The following is a 21,140-nucleotide window of genomic DNA, read 5'->3' as shown; positions in this document are numbered from 1 at the left end:
CCTCTGCTCCCTGGCTGGTTTCCAGGGAGGTCAGTGCAATATTAATCCCCAGCCTCAGTGCCTTTGGAACAGGCAGGAATGCTCAAAGCCACCAGAAGGCTCCTTCAGAATAAAGATGGGAATTTTAGCTGGGATGATTGGCAGGAGGAGGGAAAGGAGGGAGCAGAGAGGGAGCATCAGGAGGTGCAGGAGCAGAACCCCCCGGGCACAGAGCCCTGTCCCCCCTCCTTCCCACGCCTGGAATTCTCTCCGTGCTGGGCAGGACGTGGCACAGAGATCCTGGATAACGAGCAGGAAACGTGGAAGGAACAACTCCACACCTAAATCCTGGATGGAGCCAAGGGGAACCACCCGAACCCCCAAGAATTTCTTGCCCCTTGACACGCACTGGGCACTTCCAGAAAAACTGGGAAGGGAATTCCAGTCAGGAAGCAGAGCAGCTCTCATGTTCCTGGCAGCCTTTCCAGATTCTTCCAAGGCTTTTGGATTCTTCCAAGCTTCTCCTTGGCTGTGTCTCCACCGAGTGACCAAACACTTCTACACCAAGAGCCTTCACACAGACTTTGATTTTTTTTTCTGCCCCATCCCGAGTCCTTCCCTCTTTACCCACTCCCAGTTATTCCCTTTCCTCTTTGTCCATCTATTCCCAAAGCCTTGGACACGAGGAGCATCCCTCAATGCCAACCTGCAGCTCCAAACCTGTTCTCAACATGGAATTACAGGAATTCCAGTAGTGGTGTCTTCACACTGATGAGTTTTTTCCTCTCCCATCCTGAACCCTTCCCTCTTTTCCCACTCCCAGTTACTCCCTTCCCTCTTTGCCATCCATTCCCAAAGCCATGGAGACCAGGATCACCCCTCAGTGCTCCGAGCTTGTTCTCAACATGGAATTCTCAACTGGAATTCCAACAGCAGCATCTTCACACAGATGAGTTTTTTCCTCTCCCATCCTGAGCCTTTCCCTCTTTTTCCACTCCCAGTTATTCCCTGCCCTCTTTGCCACCTAATCCCAAGGCCTCAGACATGAGGATCACCCCTCAGTGCTCCGAGCCTGGAATTCCAACAGCAGCATCTTCACAGAGATGGGGACATTTTTCCTCTTTTCCCACTCCCAGTAATTCCCTGCCCTCTTTGCCATCCATTCCCAAACCCATAGAGACCAGGATCACCCCTCATTGCTCCGAGCCTGTTCTCAACACGCAATCCCCACAATTCCATTTTTTATCCCCACCTCTTTTCCAGGGACTCCCAGAGCTGGATCCCAACCCGTCCCTGCTCTCACCTTGGCACAGGGGGATGGCTTCCCTCCAGTGGAAGTGTCCCTGGGGGTGCTGGCTGCAGGTGCTGGTGCTGTGTCCCACCAGGCGGTAGCCGGCGTCGCAGCCGAAGCGCACGGAGCTGCCGGGGCGCAGCCCGGAGTGGCTCAGGATCATCCCGTGAGCTGGAGGCTGGGGGAGGCTGCAGTAGGGAGCTGCCAAGGAGGGCAGGAGAAAGCAAAACCATCACGGCATGAGCAGCAGCTGGGTCGTTCCCTCCCCACTCCAAATTACGCCAAAAAACGGGGAATTAGCGATGGATGGACACAGAGTCAAAGCAGGGCTCTGGTCCGAGCCTCACCCAGCTCCAGGAATCAGGAGTTGTGTCTGATAATTAAATATTCCTTAATTAATTTGCTGAGCAAAGTCTGGACAGACTTTTCCAGTGCCTGACCACTCTCTCATCCAGAAACCATTCCCAATTTCCAGCCCCTGGCATCAATGACTCTCCACATCAGGCTTCTGATTCTGAAGAGCAGCTGGGAAATGAGCCAAAGCTCCAAGGTTTCTCCTGATGGTGATCCCACAATCCAGATCCTGACTGCTATAGAGCAGAGACAGGAGCCAAAGCTCCAAGGTTTCTCCTGGAATTTCTGATGGTGATCCCACAATCCAGATCCTGATTGCTACAGAGCAGAGACAGGAGCCAAAGCTCCAAGGTTTCTCCTGGAATTTTTCCTGATGGTGATCCCACAATCCAGGTCCTGACTGTTATAGAGGGTTGAGACAGGAGCCAAAGCTCCAAGATTTCTCCTGAAATTTCTGATGGTGATCCCACAATCCTGGTCCTGATTGCTACAGAGCAGAGACAGGAGCCAAAGCTCCAAGGTTTCTCCTGGACAGATCCTGCCTTTCCCAGCCTCCCCAGCTCGGCTTTGCGCCTCTCTCGCCTTGGCAGCTCCTGCCCTCCCAGCTGGATCCCTGCAGGAATTCCATGGATTCTCCTGCTCGTGCTGCTGGCAGAGGCAGCCGGGACTCACCTGAGTAGCGGATTTTGAAGCCTTTCCTGTTGTAGGCGTGGTCGGAGGACCAGCGCAGGAAAACGCTGTTGCCGCTGCTGGTGACGGTCAGAGGGGCTGAGTAATTCCCACTCAGGGACAGCAGCAAAGGGCTCTGCCCAGAGGGACCTGGGAGGAAGGAGGAGAAGGGAAAAGGAGGGAAAAGGGAAAAAAAAGGGAGAGGGGAAATGAAGGGAGAGGGGAAAAAAGGGAGAGGGGGAAAAAAGGGAGAAGGTGTAAAAAGGGAGTAAGGGAAAAAAGGGAGAAGGGGAAAAAAGGGAGAAGGGGGAAAAAAGGGAAAAGTGAGAAGAGAGAAGGGAAAAGAAGGGAGAAGGGAAGAAAAGGGAGAAGGGGGAGAAAGGGAGAAGGGGAAAAAAGGGAGAAGGGGGAAAAAAGGGAGAAGGGGAAAAAAGGGAAAAGTGAGAAGAGAGAAGGGAAAAGAAGGGAGAAGGGAAAAGAAGGGAGAAGGGGAAAAAAGGGAGAAGGGGAAAAAAGGGAGAAGGGGAAAAACGGAGAAGGGAAATGAAGGGAGAAGGGAAATGAAGGGAGAGGGGAAAAAAGGGAGAAGGGGAAAAAGGGAGAAGGGAAAAAAGGGAGAAGGGGAAAAAAGGGAAAAGTGAGAAGAGAGAAGGGAAAAGAAGGGAAAAGTGAGAAGAGAGAAGGGAAAAGAAAGAAGGGAGAAGGGAAAAGAAAGAAGGGAAAAGAGAAGGGAGAAGGGAAAAGAAGGGAGAAGGGAAAAGAGAGAAGGGAAAAGAGAAGGGAGAAGGGAAAAGAAGGGAGAAGGGAAAAGAAGGGAGAAGGAGAAGGGAAAAGGGAAAGGGGAAAAGTCACAGCAGCCACGGAGCCACCACCCTCTCCCAGGAGTTTCCCAGCTCCTCTCCCTTGGAAAAATCCTTCAGATCCATCCAAAAAAATCAATTTGTAGCCATTTCCTTATGCTTAGGAATCAGTGAAGAACTCTCTGGAAGTCCAGCAGGAGGTTCCAGGTGGGAAGCTGGCCCTGGAATGCTCCTTCACCTTTGATTGCCATGGGATTATGGAATCCCAGGAAGGTTTGGGATGGAATGGCCCTGGAATGTTCCCTCTCCTTTGATTGACACAGAATTATGGAATTCCAGAAAGGTTTGGCATGGAATTGGCCTGGAATGTTCCCTCCCCTTTGATTTCCATGGGATTTTGGAATCCCAGGAAGGTTTGGGCAGGTCCGAGGGGTGAATGAATCCTTTACCATCGAAGATTTCAAACTCATCAAACTGCTTCTCGCTGAGGAAATACTCGATGGTGAGGGAGATGTTGTAGCCTGGCTCCACCTTCACCACCCAGGAGCACGTCTGGAAGTGGGGGTAACTTCCCAGGAAACTCTGGCTCAGGATCACCCCGGTGGAATCTGTCATCAGCTGGTTCATGGGGCAGTGCACTGGGAATGGAAAGGAAAATTCCTGGTTTTTCCAGAGGAAAAGATGGAAGGACAAGCTCTGTTTGATGAGCTCAAGGCAGAGCGTGATCCCTGCACTTTTGGATCCCTGGGGCTCGAGGAATCCCAAAAATCTCACAGATCCCAACAATTGTCACACTTAAAGAAAGGAACAAACCCCTCCCAAACAAGCAGCACATCCAGAACTCAGAAATCCCTGGAAACTGCTGGAAAAAAAGGCTGGAACTACAGCTCAGCCCATGGAATTGTTAATTTCCTTGTTAATTGGGACATGACAACTCCAATCCTGCTCAGGATCTCACTCCCTCCTCCCAAAATCCCAGAGACGGGAAAATTCACCCCAAGGATGAAAAATGTGCAGGAAAATCTCCTTCCCTGAGTGGGGAAATCTGGGATTTTCTGGAAGTTTCACCTTCACAGGTGGGTGGGGGTCCCTCGAACTGCAGGTGGGTGCCCAGTTTGCAGGTGAGGATTTCGTTCCCAATCAAGGTGAAGCCAGGGAGGCACCGGTACCTGACGATGTCACCTGGGAAGGGACGGAAAACAGGGATGGAAAACAGGGATGGGGAAATGCAGCGGGAAAAAAAAAAGGGGAATTAAGGGGGTAAAAGGTGGAATGGAGGGATAAAAGGGGGAATTGCAGGGATAAAAGGGAGAAATAGAGGGATAAAAGGGAGAAATGGAGGGATAAAGGGGTAAATATGGGAATAGAAGGGGAAATAGAGGAATAAAAGGGGGAATTGCAGGGGTAAAAGGGGGAAATATGGGAATTAAAGGGGTATATGAAGAAATGAAAGGGGAAATAGAGGGATAAAAGGGGGAAATGCAGGGATAAAAGGGGGAAACAGAATTAAGGGGTAAAAATGGGAATAAAAGGGATAAATGCAGAAATAAAAGAGGAAATAGAGGGACAAAAGGAGAAATGCAGGGATAAAAGGGGAAATGCAGGGATAAAAAGGGGAAATGCAGAATAAAGTGGTAAACATGAGAATAGAAGTGGTAAATGCAGAAATAAAAGGGGCAGGTGCAGAAAAAAAGGGGTAAATACAGGAATAAAAGAGGGAAATGCAGGGATAAAAGGTGTAAATCAGAAATAAAAGCCATGCTGGAGTCACCCTGGGATAAACTCCTGTCACCACACTGGATTCATAAAAATCTAAGTAAAGCTTTTGTTTGGTAAAAGTAAAATGTAAAAATAAAAGCAAAATGTAAAATAAAATCAAAAGCTAGGCACGGATATGTGGAATTGGGATTGAGGGGAAAATGGCATTGCCAGGAGCTGGAGAGGTGGGAATGAGGATGAGGAGGATGAGGGGGATGAGGAGGATGAGGAGGATGAGGAGGATGAGGAGGAAGAGGAGGAAGAGGAGGAAGAGGAGGATGAGGAGGATGAGGAGGATGAGGAGGATGAGGAGGATGAGGAGGATGAGGAGGATGAGGGGGATGAGGAGGATGAGGAGGATGAGGGGGATGAGGGGGATGAGGAGGATGAGGGGGATAAGGAGGATGAGGAGGATGAGGGGGATGAGGGGGATGAGGGGGATGAGGGGGATGAGGAGATGAGGGGGATGAGGAGGATGAGGAGGATGAGGAGGATGAGGAGGATGAGGAGGATGAGGAGGATGAGGAGGATGAGGGGATGAGGAGGATGAGGGGATGAAGAGGAAGAGGAGGATGAGGAGGATGAGGGGGATGAGGGGGATGAGGAGGATGAGGAGGATGAGGGGGATGAGGAGATGAGGAGGATGAGGGGGATGAGAAGGATGAGGAGGATGAGGAGGATGAGGAGGATGATGAGATGAGGAGGATGAGGAGGATGAGGGGATAAGGAGATGAAGAGGATGAGGAGGATGAGGGGGATGAGGAGGATGAGGAGGATGAGGAAGGTTTTACCAATGTTGAATTCCTGGTTCTCTGTGATGATCTCAGCGTTGGGAACCATGGTGGGAGGCTGGCAGCGGAAAAGCTGGAAAGCTGGGAAAGCAAAAGGAGAGCAGCACATCCTGAGGGCAGCCAGGGTGGAATCTGGGAAATTCCTCCCCTTTCCACGAGGAAAATATTCCCCTTTTTCACGAGGAAAATCATTCCATCTCCACAAGGAAATTCCTCCCTCTCCACAGGGAAATTCCTCCCTCTCCAAAAGAAAATTCCTTCCCTCTCCACAAGGAAATTCCTCCCTTTTCCACAGGGAAATTCCTCCCCCACCACAAGGCAAATATTCCCCTTTTTCACAAGGAAAATCATTCCATCTCCACAAGGAAATTCCTCCCTCACCACAAGGAAATTCCATCCCTTTCCATAAGGAAGGCTCAGGGAATGTGAAAAAGGGCAAAATTTGCAAAACTTTGTGGAAAAAACTGGGCTGGAAAACTTCCTGCAAAAAAACTGGACTGAAAATATTCTGTGGGGAAAAAAAAAAAAAAAAAAAACTGGTTTGAAAAATTTTGTGGCAAAAACTCAGCTGGAAAACTTCATGGAAAACTTGGGCTGAAAAACTTCTTGGAAAAAACTGGTTTGAAATCCTTTGTGGAAAAAAACTGGGCTGGAAAACTTCCTGGAAAAAAACTGGGCTGGATAATTTTTTGGAAAAAAAACTGGACTGAAAACTCCATGGAAAAAATTGGTTTGAAAAACTTTCTGGAAAAAACTGGGCTGGAATACTTCATGGAAAACTTGGGCTGAAAAACTTCCTGGAAAAAACTGATTTGAAAAGCTTTGTGGAAAAAAACTGGGCTGACAAAATTCTTGGGAAATCCCAGCCTGAAAAAACTTCACTGAAAAAACCTGGTTTAAAAAAACTTTGTGGAAAAAAAACTGGGCTGGAAAACATTTTGGAAAAAGAACTAGGCTGAAAACTTCATGAAAAAAAAATGAAAATTTGAAAAATTGAAAAAAACTGTTTTGAAAAACTTCGTGGGGAAAAAAAAAAAACCAAAACTGGGCTGACAAAACTCCTGAGAAAACCCAGCCTGAAAAAACCTCTCTGAAAAAAAAAAAAAAAAAAAAAAAATCCCGGGCTGAAAAACAGTGAAAAACTCGGGGTAAAAGTGAATTTTTTTTTTTTTTTTGCATTTTCCCAGAAATTCCCAGGATTTCCCCATCCCAGACCGTGGAAGGAGATGGCGAAGATTCCTCCGTTGGCGCCGTCGCTGTGGAATTTCAGCAGGAGCTGGTTGGAGGAGCTCTGGGCTGATTTCTTGGCTGAGTTTCCTGTGAACACCCCCAGCTGGGGGGATGTTTGCTGGGGCCCATCCCTGATGGAAGAAAACAAGGAAAAAAAATGATTTTTTCCATGGATTTAACCCCAGGAATTTCACCTCATCCTGCTGTGCATGCCCAGGGATTTCTCCCTTCATCATCCTCCCTTCATCATCCTCCCTTCCCCAAATCCACATTTCAGGTCCTCCAATCTCTTCTGGCTCCCAGCTGAGAATCAGAAACTCAAATTTCACTTTTAACCTCAGAAATTGAGGAATTGGGACTTTTTTCCCCAAAGGAATTTCAGCAGGAGCTGGTTGGAGGAGCTCTGGGCAGATTCCTGTGAACACCCCCAGCTGGGGGGATGTTTGCTGGGGCCCATCCCTGATGGAAGAAAACAAGGAAAAAATGTTTTTTTCCATGGATTTAACCCCAGGAACTCGATCCTATCCTGCCCTGCATGCCCAGGGATTTCTCCCTTCATCATCCTCCCTTCCCCAAATCCACATTTCAGGTCCTCCAATCTCTTCTGGCTCCCAGCTGAGAATCAGAAACTCAAATTTCACTTTTAACCTCAGAAATTGAGGAATTGGGATTTTTTTTTCCCAAAGGAATTTCACTCTCTGTTTGCCCAGCAGGCACAGGATATTCTGTAGCTCAGACATTGGGTGCTACGAGCTCCAATTTTGGTCACAAACTTTTAAAATCAGAGCTCCCCTGGCTGCCTGAAGTCGATCACCTCCATTATTATGCATAAATAATATTTTAAATTACTCATATCAAAAGAAAGCTCAAAAAAAAAAAAAAAAGAAAAAAAAAAATCGTAATTTTTCTTTCACTCTCCAAAAACCACCAGGAAGCTCCCAGCCTGCAAAGGGGATCCCAGGGCTCCCATTGCCAGTTGCTGCTGTTTAAAATCCAGGAATATTTCCCCAAATGAGTCCTGGGAGCCACTCCTGCCCCTCTGCACCCACCAGACGGTGATGAAGTCGTTGTAGGGCTCCGTCTGCAGCAGGGTGAAGTTGAGGTGGATCCCATAGCCCACGGGCACGGTCAGGAGCCAGGTGCAATCCTGGGAATTCGGGTACTGGTTGGGGAAGCCAGGAGAGTAAACGGTGCCATTCTGGGCAGTGACATTGCCCCCACAGGGCACTGCAGGGGAGCAGAGAAAAACACAACCCCAGTGAGGAAATATCCCCTGAAACATCCTCACATCACAGGTTTATTTTATTTTTTTTAATTTTTTTTTTTAATTTTTTATTGCCCCCACAGGGCACTGAAGGGGAGCAGAGAGAAACACAACCCCAGTGAGGGAATATCCCCTGAAACATCCCAGTTTTAGTATTTTTAAAAATTTTTTATTGCCCCCACAAGGCACTGCAGGGGAGCAAAGAAAAACACAACCCCAGTGAGGGAATATCCCCTGAAACATCCTCACATCACAGGTTTATTTTATTTTTTTTAATTTTTTTTTTAATTTTTTATTGCCCCCACAGGGCACTGCAGGGGAGCAGAGAAAAACACAACCCCAGTGAGGGAATATCCCCTGAAACATCCCAGTTTTAGTATTTTTAAAAAATTTTTATTGCCCCCACAAGGCACTGCAGGGGAGCAAAGAAAAACACAACCCCAGTGAGGAAATACCCCTGAAACATCCTCACATCACAGGTTTATTTTATTTTTTTTTATTTTTTTTTAAATTTTTTATTGCCCCCACAGGGCACTGAAGGGGAGCAGAGAGAAACACAACCCCAGTGAGGGAATACCCCTGAAACATCCTCACAACCCAAGTTTATTCTTTTTTTTTTAAATTTTTTATTGCCCCCACAGGGCACTGCAGGGGAGCAGACCCAGTGAGGGAATATCCCCTGAAACATCCTCACATCACAGTTTTATTCTTTTTTTTTTAAATTTAGGTGAGCTCAGGTAAGCCCAAGTGAGCTCATAAGCCCCAGGTGAGCTCAAGTAAGCCCAGGTGAACCCAGGAGCCTCAGGTAAGCCCAGGAGAGCCCAGGTGAGCTCAGGTGAGCCCAGGTGAGCCCAGGAGTCTCAGCTAAGCCCAGGTGAGCCCAGGTAAGCTCATGTAAGCCCAGGTGAGCTTAGGAGCACCAGGTGAGCTCAGGTGAGCTCAGGAGCCCCAGGTGAGCTCAGGTGAGCTCAGGTGAGCCCAGGTGAACCCAGGTGAGCCCAGGCCATACCTTCACACCTGGGCAGGGGGTGGTCCCAGTTCCTGTTGGTGCCATGCTGGCAGGTGAGCACGGGGTGCCCGATGAGCTGGTAGCCAGGCTGGCACTCGAAGGAGATGGACTGGCCAACGTTGTAGCCAGCTCCTCTCACCACCCCGTTGGCAAAGGGCTCGGGGTCAGGGCACTCCTGCAGCTCGTAGGCTGGGGAAACACAAACAGGAATGGTTTGTAGTGCATTTTCCAGGAAAATGGGGAATTTTCCAATTATTTAACCCCAGGAACTCAACCTCCTCCTGCCCTGCAGCTCGTAGAAAACTGGTAGTTGCTGCAAAGTTCTTTATTGCAGAAGCACATCAGTCTCAAAGATAAAAGCAAAGCAAAGCAATGGCAAAAGCACATGGAATTAAAAGCAATGGTAAAATGCAATGGTAAAATGCAATGGCAAAATGCAATGGCAAAATGCAATGTTAAATGCAATGGCAAAATGCAATGGCAAAATGCAATGGCAAAATGAAATGGCAAAATGCAATGGCAAAATGAAATGGCAAAAGCAATGGTAAAATGCAATGGTAAAATGCAGTGGTAAAATGCAATGGCAAAATGCAATGGTAAAATGCAATGGTAAAATGCAATGGCAAAAAGCAATGGTAAAATGCAATGGCAAAAAGCAATGGCAAAAAGCAATGGTAAAATGCAATGGCAAAAGCAATGGTAAAATGCAATGGCAAAATGCAATGGCAAAAGCAATGGTAAAATGCAGTGGTAAAATGCAATGGTAAAATGCAGTGGCAAAAGCCCCAGCTCTCCCTGATGCCTGCTCTTTGTTAGGAACTCCCCAACAAGGTAAGACACCAACTCCAACCATCACTTCTTAACCCATTAGAATTTCAGTTTCTTAGCACGCCAGGCTACGTGTAAACCACGCACACGGTCTGTTTTGTTGTAAGTGAGAAATGTGAGCAATATTCTTATTATAGCTTTATTATGTTTGAAGCGAGGCTCTTGGAGCCTCCATGGTAACTGCAGTATCCAGGGCTATGTTTTTTAACCTTCACTAAAACATGGACTACTGCTCTGGCATCTGAGACCTTCTACTCACTAAAAGCACTCAAAACTCATTCTACTTATTTACTTACTTGCTGGCTTATGCTAAAACTTAAACTTACACCTCTGCTTAATGTGTGAGCAGCTCAACATCCTTCAATGCCCCCCCAAAGGCTTTAACTCAACCCCTGCACTCCGATTCCTCTCGGAAAAATCCAGAGACGCTCCTGACGGAACTCCAGCACCTCCTCACCTTGGTACTCCAGCTTGAAGCCGGGTTTGTTCTGGGAGTGGTCGCTGTGGAAGTAGAGGGTGGTCTCGTGGGAGGTGGACAGGAGGGAGCCGGGCAGCTCGGCGCCGCTGAAGCGCCCGATGACGCCGCTGGTGTCGTAGGGGCCGTTCCGCACCTCCACGAAGTCGTGGTTGGGCTCCGTGGAGAAGTTCAGGAATTGGATGTGGGCACCTGGGCAGGGGAAAGGAGGGGTTTGGCTCTGAAACTGCAGAGCTTTTGTACCAGTGCTGGCACAGACCCCAGCAGTGACCCCAACACCAACCCCAACCCCAGCTCAGCCCCAGCTCCAGCTCCAACCCCAACACCAACCCCAACACCAACCCCAACCCCAGCTCAGCCCCAGCTCCAGCCCCAACCCCAGCTCCAACCCCAAAACCAACCCCAAAACCAAACCCCAACCCCAGCACCAAACCCAGCTCCAATCCCAACGCCAAACCCAGCACCAACACCAACCCCAACCCCAGCTCAGCCCCAGCTCCAGCTCCAAAACCAACCCCAAAACCAACACCAACATCAACCCCAACATCAACACCAACCCCAGCTCCAACCCCAACCCCAGCACCAAACCCAGCTCCAGCCCCAACCCCAGCTCCAACCCCAAAACCAACCCCAACACCAACCCCAACCCCAGCTCAGCCCCAGCTCCAGCCCCAAAACCAACACCAACATCAACCCCAACACCAACCCCAACCCCAGCACCAAACCCAGCTCCAATCCCAACACCAAACCCAGCACCAACACCAACCCCAACCCCAGCTCTATGCCAACATCAAGCCCAGCTCCAATCCCAACACCAACATCAACCCCAGCTCAGCCCCAGCTCCAACCCCAGCCCCAGCACCAAACCCAGCTCCAACCCCAACCCCAGCACCAAGTTCAGCTCCAAGCCCAGACCAACCTCAGCTCCAAGCCCAGCTCCAACTATGGCTCTAACCCCAGCACCAACCCTAGCACCAACCCCATCACCAAGCCCAACCTGAGCTCCAAGCCTAGCACTGCCTGGGCACTCAGCAGGATTTTAACTGCCCTGGGCACACTGAGTGCCCTCCAACTGGCACAGGGGAGCTCTGGAGGGGACATTTGGAAGGAATTCCTCCCTGTGAGGGTGGGGAGCTCCTGGCTCAGGGTGCCCAGAGCAGCTGTGGCTGCCCCTGGATCCCTGGCAGTGTCCCAGACCAGGTTGGATGTGGCTTGGAGCAGCCTGGGACAGTTTGCCCTGGCAGTGGTGGAATGAGAGGATCTTTGAGCTTCTTCCCAATCCAAACCAGTCAGGGATTCTCTGATTTTTCACCCCCTCTCCTGTGACAGCACCAACCCAAACCCAGCTCTCTCACCAAACCCCACTGGCAGCAGGATCCTCCAGGTGCAGTCCAGGTTGCTGGGATAATTTCCTGGGAAGCCTGGGCTCAGGAGCACTCCTTCCATCTCTTCTGCTGTTCCTCCACACTGGGCTGGAAAAACAACAGAGCTCATGGTCAGGATCCAGTGACAGATCCCTGAGGGGTCTGTCTGGATGAGGGCCGGGGGGAATGAAGGAATTTTTCATTCTCAGCTGAGAAAAAGGAACCAGCACCAAGTTTCCAGGCCACACCAGGAATGGATGTGCCTTTCTCCTGCCCTTTGGAGATGAAGGCTGAGCCCAGGGATCCAGTTTGGGCCATCACAGATCTGAGCAGGGACAGAGGGTGTTGGATCCCAGAAATCTGGAGTTTTTGAGCTTTCTGTGCTTCCAGGCACAGACCCCCTGGAAAACACTGCTCTGGAGCTGAAACCTTGAAAAAACTTGTAAATATAAATAATGAGTTAAAAATAACAAATGTGTGGTGGGTTAGATCTCTGTGTTTTCACTGGGTGATGGGTTTTAAATTTGAGGTTTTTATAGAATAGTGGTGGATATGGGGCAAGATGGAGAATTTGGGGTGGAGTCTTTTTCTTTGTTCATCTTCTTCTGTCTTTGTCACAGAACTCAGGTAGTAGCCTTTAGTTAGTCAGTCAAATATCACTCCAAAAGTTGTAGAAATCTATTATTTATACTTTCAACCCAATAATAGATTCCCATGACCCTCAGAGTGACTTTCAGCTGACCAATCCAAAGGTCACTGCCTGAGTTCTGTGAAGAAGAAGATGAACAAAGAAAAAGACACCACCCCAAATTCTCCATCCTGTCCCATACCCACCACTATTCTATAAAAACCTCAAATTTTAAACCCATCACCCAGTGCAAACACACACACCTAACCCACTGCACATTGGTGATTTCTAACTCATTATTTATATTTAGAAGTTTTTTTCAAGGTTTCAGCTCCAGGGCAGTGTTTTCCAGGGGGGTCAGTGCCTGGAAGCTCAAAAAACCTCCAGATTTCTGGGATCCAACACTTCACCAGCTCAAAAAACCAGCCATGAAGAATCTGAGTGATCCTGCTCTGGCTCCAGTTGCAGCTTCTTCCTTTTTCCTGCCCCACCTGCCCACCCCTGGCCAGTCAGTCACTGACAAATCCAGCACAGAGTGTTTGCTCACTGCCAGCCACGACAGCCCAGAAATCTGTTTACAAAACATAATTGAAAATATGAAATTTAAACACTGACAGCACCTTCTCATGCTTATCTGGATGACCCCCACCTGGTCCCAGCAGCACCACCTGGCCAAATCCAGCCAGGTGTTCTCCTGACAGCCAGGCACGGGCTCTGTGTCCAACATCTCATTACCCCAGACTTGCTCCTAACGAGGTTTCTCCCAGAAGATTTCTCTTTCTTTTTTTCCTCCTAATGGCTCTTTAATAGAACTGCTTCTGAATTATTTAGAAGCCCAGCAGCTGGGGGAAGTAGACCAGGAGAAAATCAGCACAAATTGTGCTGGGAGCAGGAGCTCTGGTGGACACAGAGAGCCCCGGGCCTGTCACACCCACACGGGTGATGGTCACTCCTGCCTCCAGATGTGCTCCTGCCTCCAGATGTGCTCCTGCCTCTCTGCAGCTGCCTGACCTTTCCCAGGGAGGTAAAAAGACAGGCACAGCCAAAATCCTGCTGGCTTGGGAGGCTGGTGCTGATTCAAAAAAACCAAACTTGTGGTTTGCCAAGCTTTTGGGATCCTCCTCCAGGCTGGGATCTCCCAGCTGAGCCCAAGGGTTTCTGCTTCCATTCCAAGCAGCTCCCAAGGGAATGGGTCCTTTAGCTCAGTCATTCTCCTGGAAATGTCTCTCTATTTATTCCTGGCCCACAGATCATCAGATAAAAGAACTGTTGGCTCTTATAATTACTTTAAAGCCAAATGATGTAAGCTGGAACAGCAGGAGCCCGAAATAACTGTTAACTAAAGCTATTAAATGCATAAATGTCTCTCTCAGAGCTGCAAAATGTGCAATATGAATATTAAACAACTACATTTGCTAAAAGCAAATGACTGAAAAGAGTAATAAAAAAAAAACTCCCGCAAGTTCCCTTCACCTCCAGGCTTCTTCTCCTCGGGATCTTCCACAGGGAAAATGGAATGTCCAGTCAGATGTGAGGGTAAAGAGCCACCTGGACAGGTGACCTGTGGTCACCTGCTGGACACCAGAGTGGGCACAGCGAGTTGGGATCCTGGGAGATACTCAGTGAAAGAAGCAGCTTTGCTGGGATCAGGTGCATTCCATAAAAATAAACCACGCTTCCGAGGGAAAAAAAACCAAAAAAATCCTCAACCCATAAAACCAACCCGCTTCCAGCACGAGGAAATTTTAGGTTTTGCCCTTTTGAACGGTTTTGTGTTGAGGGGGATAATTCTGTTTCACATTTTGTGCTGCAGCCACATCTCCAACATCCCAAACAAAACACTCCAGGCAGCTCACGGCGCGACTTCTGGGGCACAATTTCCCTGGCAACAAACGAAGATTTTTTTTTTCTTTTTTTTTTTTTTTCCCCCGCACTCTCTCACACTTGCAGAACCAACCTGAATTTCTCTAAATCAGCTCTTTACCCTTGTTGCTTTTTTTTTTTTTTCCCTCTCTAGGGAGATGTTATAAATACCAGGCAGGTAGAAAGAAGTCGAGCCGTACCGATGCAGAGGGGCGGAGGGTAATTCCAGCGGCGCACCGTGCCCGGCATGCAGGAGATGTGGGAGTGGCCCTGCAGGGATGCAAAACAAAACAAGGGGGTGCAGATGCAGCCGAGAGCCAGGAAAAACAACAGCTTGAGTTTTCCCAAGCTACTCAAAGGAAAACAGAAGGGGGGGGGGGGGGGAAGAAAAAATTAATAGCAAAGTTGAGCACCTGCGAACGGGAGGAGTAAAGAACGGAATGTTTTAGGAAAATCATGTTTTTACAAAAAGTGTTGCCTTCCCGAAACCAAGGAGCTTTATTCTAGCCTCGGCTCTATAAAAACGTGCCTACCCCTGCAAGAAATCACTTTTTCTGCTCTCTAAATAAAGCCTGTGCTGCTGTATTCTTCACCACTCCCAAACCTGACAGCAACATTGGGGTTTGGGGGGTGGATGGAACACAAGGAGGGGAGCCTGTCCCTGTCCCTGTCCCTGTCCTGGCAGGAAAGAATTCCTTGCAAAGCGGATCTGATCCAAAGGGGAGATCCCTGTCCTATCTGGGGTGCCAGAAAAAGTGATGCTTTAAAGAATTTAGGAGGAACACAACACACTTTGGAGGTGATGTTAGTGTAGGAGGGGATCTAAAGGCTGGTCTTTAGTGGAGGGGTCCAATGGAAGATTGGAAAATTGTCCAAAAAATGCCCAGCCCTGCAAGGGGGGGTGAATACAGTTCTACAAATTTAGCAAATTAGCATAATTGACAGAAATCACCCATTAGAGACATAAATGGTGAGGTCATTTAACCCTCTCTGAATCCCCCCTCAGACAGGGAATAAAAATGTGGATAAAAATGTGTCTCCAAGAGCTGGTTCCAACCTTGGCTGCCAGGAAGAACCAAGGCAGGACAGGAACCTCAGACCCCCAAGCTTGCAGCTCTGGAATGTGATTTGTCTTAAAAAGTTTTGGGACTGGCCAGGAATTACAACCACAGAGGTACAAATAGAAGTGTAAGGAATCCAGAGAGCACAGAATGTGGAGGGAGCAGAAATCAGAAACCTTATTCAGAAATCTCTGAATCCCTAGAGAAGACCCCATGGAAAATGATACCTTAAAGATTAGGAATTGTTTACTTAGAGTGACCAATACCAAGAAGCATCTCACCCCCCCTGCACACCCCTGTGTCACCTTTCTGTGATTTTAGTGGTCCCTTTTTCCCCTAAAGTCCTTTGTAGATTGGCTAGTTATAGAATTCCCTTGGTAATGTGTGCAAAATGTAAAACCCTATTAAAAAAAAACTCTTAAAACCTCACCCTTTGGATTTTGCTGGACTGGATTCCCTTCGTAGAAGAAATAAAAAACTCTGTGGAATTTCCTGGCACATTGTGAGCCTGAATTCTACCCGGGCATGGCTTGCAAGTGTGCCTTGCTGCTGAGAACTGCCTGTGTGGACACACACTTCAGAGAGTTAGGAAAATTACAGCCTGGAAAATCACTTCCAGCCCGGAGCTTCCCAGGCTGATAAGCTGGGTTCAGCTTCAGCCAGGGAGATTTTCTCCCAGGATGATAACTTGGTCAAAATAGAGAAGAATTAACAACAAAGATAAATCACACGTTGGGTGTGAGAAGCACGAGGAGAAGTGTCACTCTCTGCACCAATCAGCTTTACTCTGAGTTTTGAGTTTTGCACTTAAGCTGTGTGTTTTAGAATAAACTCGTCTCTCTTTCCTGTCCTGTGTCGTATTTCTGCTGCACCTAAAGGGTTAAATACCTGTGCACACACACATTTATAGAGCTGGGGAATTCCAGCTTGGGAATTCTCTCCAGGCCTGGATTTCTCCTGACTCTCAGCTCCATTCCCAGGCTGACAAGCTGACTGCAGCTTCAGTTAGGGAGGAGTCTCCCAGGGTGACAACACGGTGACAAACAGAGTGGAATTCATCACCAACATTAACCCCTGGTGTCTTTCCCGTGGGACACATCCTGAGGTGTGCAGCCCTGGGAAGGGATTTTTAACCCTTTAAGATTCTCAGCTCCATGGGTGTCTGTCATGACAGGAAGAAAGAAGCCGAGTTTATTCACAAACACTCTTGGTTTTATAGCAGGACTGCAACTCCCAGAGCAGAGAAAAGGAGATTGGGTCAGAGAGAAGACACCCCATGGCCAGGGGCCTGGGCACACCCCACAACAGGGGTTTGATTTTGTTATTAATTCCTTTTTATTGTGACCAAATTATCACCCTGGGAGAAATTCTCCCTTAGCCTTGAGCTGGAGCAGCTCATGGGCTGGGAACAGAGCTGAGAAGATCCAGCCTGGAATATTTTTTCAGGCTTGTAATTTCCTTATTTTCCCAATCTGTGTCCCACAGAGGTGCTGTCCCCAAGGATGTTTTTTCCCAATTTCTCCAACGAGCTCCTGCCCTGTCCTAGCTGCACTAACACCCCTTTAAACGCGGGCAAGATAAATTTGGGGTTTTTTCCCCCCCCAAAAGAGCTCCGTGTGTGCTGCTGTCCTTTCTCTCCCTTTGCATGGCACTCACCACAAATACCCTCAAGCTGTGCTGGGGCAGTTTTGGGGAGCAGGGACCCCCTGGCAGTGGTTACCTGCAGGGCGTAGCCCGGCTCACACTGGAAGGACACCACGTCGTTCACCAGGTAACGCTCGCCCACCTTCAGCCCGTTCCCGGGCACCGGCGGCTCCGGGCAGCTGGAGAGCCCCACGGCTGCGGAGGAGAGGGCAGGAGCTGGATCAGGGACAGGGGATGGAGGGAGGGAACACGCCTTTGGTTTTACCCCGCTCGTCACCGCAGACTCTGGGTGGGGAAATTCCGTCTCCTTTGGATTCTCCAAGGGCTTTGGAGAATGGACTTGGAGTCTCCAAGCTCATTTCCATTCCCACATTTATGACTGGGAATATCCTGCTGCAAACCCAATTAACAACCTGGGACATCTTGTGTAGGGTGCTGGGCTTTCCTTCCCACACTCTACTTCCCTTTTCCATTTCTTTTTCCTTTCCTTTCTCCATCTCACTCTACTTTCCTTTCCTTATCTCACTCTACTTCACCTTTCCTTCCTTTCCTTTCTTTCCCTTTCCTTTCCTTTCCTCCTTTCCTTTCCTTTCCTTTCCTTTCCTTTCCTTTCCTTCCTTTCCTTTCCTTTCCTTTCCTTTCCTTTCCTTTCCTTCCTTTCCTTTCCTTTTCCTTTCCTTTCCTTTCCTTTCCTTTCCTTTCCACCTCCTCTCCCCTTCCTTTCCTTTCCTTTCCTATCCTTTCCTTTCCTATCCTTTCCTTTCCTTTCCTTTCCTTTCTTCCTTTCCTTTCCTTTCCTTTTCCTTCCTTTTCCTTTCCTTCCTTTCCTTTCCCTTTCCTTTCCTTTCCTTTCCTTTCCTCCTCTCCCCTTTCCTTTCCTTTCCTTCCTTTCCTTTCCTTTCCTTTCCTTTCCTTTCCTTTCCTTTCCTTTCCTTTCCTTTCCTTTCCTTTCCCTTTCCTTTCCTTTCCTTTCCTTTCCTTTCCTTTCCTTTCCTTTCCTCTCCTCTCTCCCTTTCCTTTCCTTTCCTTTCCTTTCCTTTCCTTTTCCTTTCCTTTCCTTTCCTTTCCATTTCCTTTCCTTTCCTTTCCTTTCCTTTCTTCCTTCCTTTCCTTTCCTTTCCTTTCCTTTCCTTTCCTTTCCTTTCCTTTCCTTTCCTTTCCTTTCCTTTCCTCTCTCCCCTTTCCTTTCCTTTCCTTTCCTTTCCTTTCCTTTCCTTTCCTTTCCTTTCCTTTCCTTTCCTTTCCTTTCCTTTCCTTTCCTTTCCTTTCCTTTCCTTTCCTTTCCTTTCCTTTCCTTTCCTTTCCTTTCCTTTCCTTTCCTTTCCTTTCCTTTCCTCCTCTCCCTCTCCTTTCCTTTCCTTTCCTTTCCTTTCCTTTCCTTTCCTTTCCTTTCCTTTCCTTTCCTTTTCCTTTCCTTTCCTTTCCTTTCCTTTCCTTTCCTTTCCTTTCCTTTCCTTTCCTTTCCTTTCCTTTCCTTTCCTTTCCTTTCCTTTCCTTTCCTTTCCCCTTCTCTCCTTCACACATTTCTCCTTTCCAAATCTTTCCCTCTCCATCCATCTCCCCTCTCCTTCCCCCAGGTCTCCCTCTCCCCTCTGCACACCCCAGGGGGATGAAAGGATCGCTGCAGGCTCCTCACCCCAGCTCCCCAGCTCCTCCCTCCCTCCCTGTGCTGCAGCTGCCCCTCCAGGATAATCTCCTGCATCCCTGCAAGGGCTCCAGCTCTGCCCCAGCCGGGGGGAAATAAAAGACAAAAGGAGCGAGGAGAGGCTGAGGCTCCTCCTAAAGCCCAGTCACGCTTCCCAGTGTTCCCTCCCCGCTCCTGGATGTGCTGCTTGACCTTCAGAGAGGCAGGAGGGAAAATGGCTTTAAATAACTTCACATCAGTGCCTTTCACTGAGTCCCAAATTGTTCCCGGCTTTGGAGCATGCAGAGGTAAGAGCTCAGCCTGAGTAACCAGGGAGGGAGAGAAAACTCAGTTTTCCTCCCCTGTTTCAGCTCATCTCTCCCAACTTCCTCCCAGAAGGAACACAGGAAAAATCCGGGGCTCAGGGGCTGGGAGATTCCAATTGTACAAACAGAGCAGAAATCACATTATTTCCAGCTGCCCTGAAAATCAACACCTATTAATTTCCTCAGCCAAGGGAACAGACATGGTTGATAATCCCCAGGCTCATGAAAAAAAAAAACCTGGCCATGATTTTTGCAGGAGGGTGCTCAAAAGATTTATTGACTGGAATAGAGGTGGAGAAGAAACAGAGTCACAGCAAGAGGATTCCTGCAGCTCCCAGAGCACAGGCTGGGCTCATTTTTTTTTCTCTCCCAGTCCCTGTGGTGGCTGTAATCCTGCTGGATTCGATAATGGACAAGGTTTCAGTGTGTAAAGGCAGCAAATTCTGGAAGGTTCAGTGCTGGCTGGCTCTAAAGCACAGCCCCAGCTGTGCCATTGCAGGGAACCTCACACTGGTTTGGGTGGGAAGGGTCCTGCATCACCCAATTCCCCCCTCCCACCACCCCAGGCTGCTCCAAGCTGGCCTTGGACACTTCCAAGGATGTGGCAGCCACAGCTCCTGGGGCAGCATCCCCCGTGGCCACTTTACAGAATGAAATGCACCGGCCAAAAAATCCATTTGCAGCCTTGGAAAAAGCCCAAAGCAGCGGGATGTGGCTGGGCTCCAGAGCCCAGAGCCGTGCTCAGAACCACTTATCAACCCAGAGCCCAGCAGGAACCAGTCCTGCAGTGCCCTGAGGAGGAACTGGGGACACAGACAGAGCTGTCCCCTCGTGTCCCAGCAGCTCAGCATTCCTGTGGGACACGGCCAGGCCAGCCTGGGGATGAGCCAGGAGCTCCAGGCTGGCTCCCAGCCCTGTCCCACAGGGATCCTCAGCATGGAGCTGCCTTTGGATGTGCTGGGCAGAGCTGGCAGTGCCCTTGGTGGCACCAATCCCAACCTCACACAGCACCAGAGCTGAGGAAACCATGGAATATCCTGAGCTGGGAACCACAAGGATCATCCAGCCAGCTCCTGGCTCTGTAGGATAACCCCCAAAATGTTGGATTTAGGGAAAGGTTCTTCCCCCAGAGGGAGCTGGGCATGGGAACATTCCCAGGGCTGCCAGAGCTCCAGGAGTGTCTGGACAGGGTGGGATCGTTGGGGTGGCTGTGCAAGGCCAGGGTTGGGCTGGATGATCCTGGTGGATCCTTCCAGCTCAGGATAATCCAAGATTCTCTGCAGTGTTATCCAAACCCTGCCTTGCACAGATCCCCAGGCACTCCCACCCCTCCTGCAGCTGGGCTGCTGCACCTCTCCCGATCAGACATCAGAATCAAACACAGACCCGCGGGAGAAGCAATTTTTGTCATCCCCATCCAAACCTGACAGCCCTTTCCCAAAGGATTCTCTTCCCTGCCTTAGTCAGGATTGTTCTCTCACCACTGGGCCTTTCTTTTTGAAAACACATTCTCTGTCTAGAACCACATTTAACCACCTGCTGGGATCTGTATTCCCCAAAAAAAAAAACCTGGCATGAGGCCTGCTGGGAACAAAGTGCTGCCGTTCCAGGGGGTGTTGGGATCATCCCTAACCAGGAACCCACTGAAGTGCTCCACACCACCACGGAATTTGGGCTGGAAGGGACCTCAAAGACCTTTTTAAGGTGTTTTTAACCTTTAATTGAAAGGCGTGGGTGCCCACATGACCTCAGAGCTTCCACAGGTTGTGCCAAGGTGCCTCGCCCAGCTGGGGGCTGGAAAAGGAGGATGGATGGAGCACCTTGGACATGATCCTGTCCAGGAGCTGACACCTCTGAGAACAAAGCCCAGAAATTCCTGGCTCTGGGAACGTGCCCAGGGCAGCTCAGAGTGTCCTGTGGGGACAGGAGCACATCCAGCACGTGAGGGAGGGGAACATCCCCAGCACCCAGCGGGCAGCACCTAAAATATTGCACTGATAACACTGACATAACACTGATAACACTGATTGATATAACACTGATAACACTGATATAACACTGATAGCACTGATAGCACTGATAGCACTGATATAGCACTGATAGCACTGATAGCACTGATATAACACTGATAGCACTGATAACACTGATAGCACTGATTGATATAACACTGATAACACTGATA

At 48.9% G+C, this 21,140-nt stretch overlaps 1 protein-coding gene across 9 annotated transcripts in view; it reads right to left on the bottom strand.

Moving 5' to 3' along the window:
* Positions 1-21,140, bottom strand: part of CSMD2 (CUB and Sushi multiple domains 2) — a 288,669-nt gene that overhangs the window by 37,907 nt on the left and 229,622 nt on the right. For all 9 annotated transcript variants that reach the window (XR_015808349.1, XR_015808350.1, XR_015808351.1 and 6 more), the window contains 12 exons: positions 17,085-17,203; positions 14,504-14,573; positions 11,804-11,920; positions 10,431-10,640; positions 9,146-9,334; positions 7,922-8,099; positions 6,858-7,003; positions 5,643-5,723; positions 4,162-4,275; positions 3,543-3,731; positions 2,297-2,443; positions 1,283-1,471 (listed from right to left, as the gene is read on the bottom strand). Coding sequence is in view for 5 of the 9 variants with exons in the window: in XM_088178517.1 (XP_088034643.1) it covers positions 1,283-1,471; positions 2,297-2,443; positions 3,543-3,731; positions 4,162-4,275; positions 5,643-5,723; positions 6,858-7,003; positions 7,922-8,099; positions 9,146-9,334; positions 10,431-10,640; positions 11,804-11,920; positions 14,504-14,573; positions 17,085-17,203 (1,749 nt within the window). In the remaining 4 variants the exon portion in view is untranslated. The remainder of the gene's footprint in view (positions 1-1,282; positions 1,472-2,296; positions 2,444-3,542; positions 3,732-4,161; positions 4,276-5,642; positions 5,724-6,857; positions 7,004-7,921; positions 8,100-9,145; positions 9,335-10,430; positions 10,641-11,803; positions 11,921-14,503; positions 14,574-17,084; positions 17,204-21,140) is intronic.

Source organism: Sturnus vulgaris, chromosome 24 (genome assembly GCF_052056855.1).
Source record: "Sturnus vulgaris isolate bStuVul1 chromosome 24, bStuVul1.hap1, whole genome shotgun sequence".
Taxonomy (NCBI): domain Eukaryota; kingdom Metazoa; phylum Chordata; class Aves; order Passeriformes; family Sturnidae; genus Sturnus; species Sturnus vulgaris.
The sequence above is the reverse complement of the archived record's forward strand: the minus strand, read 5'-3'. Positions and strand labels throughout refer to the sequence as shown.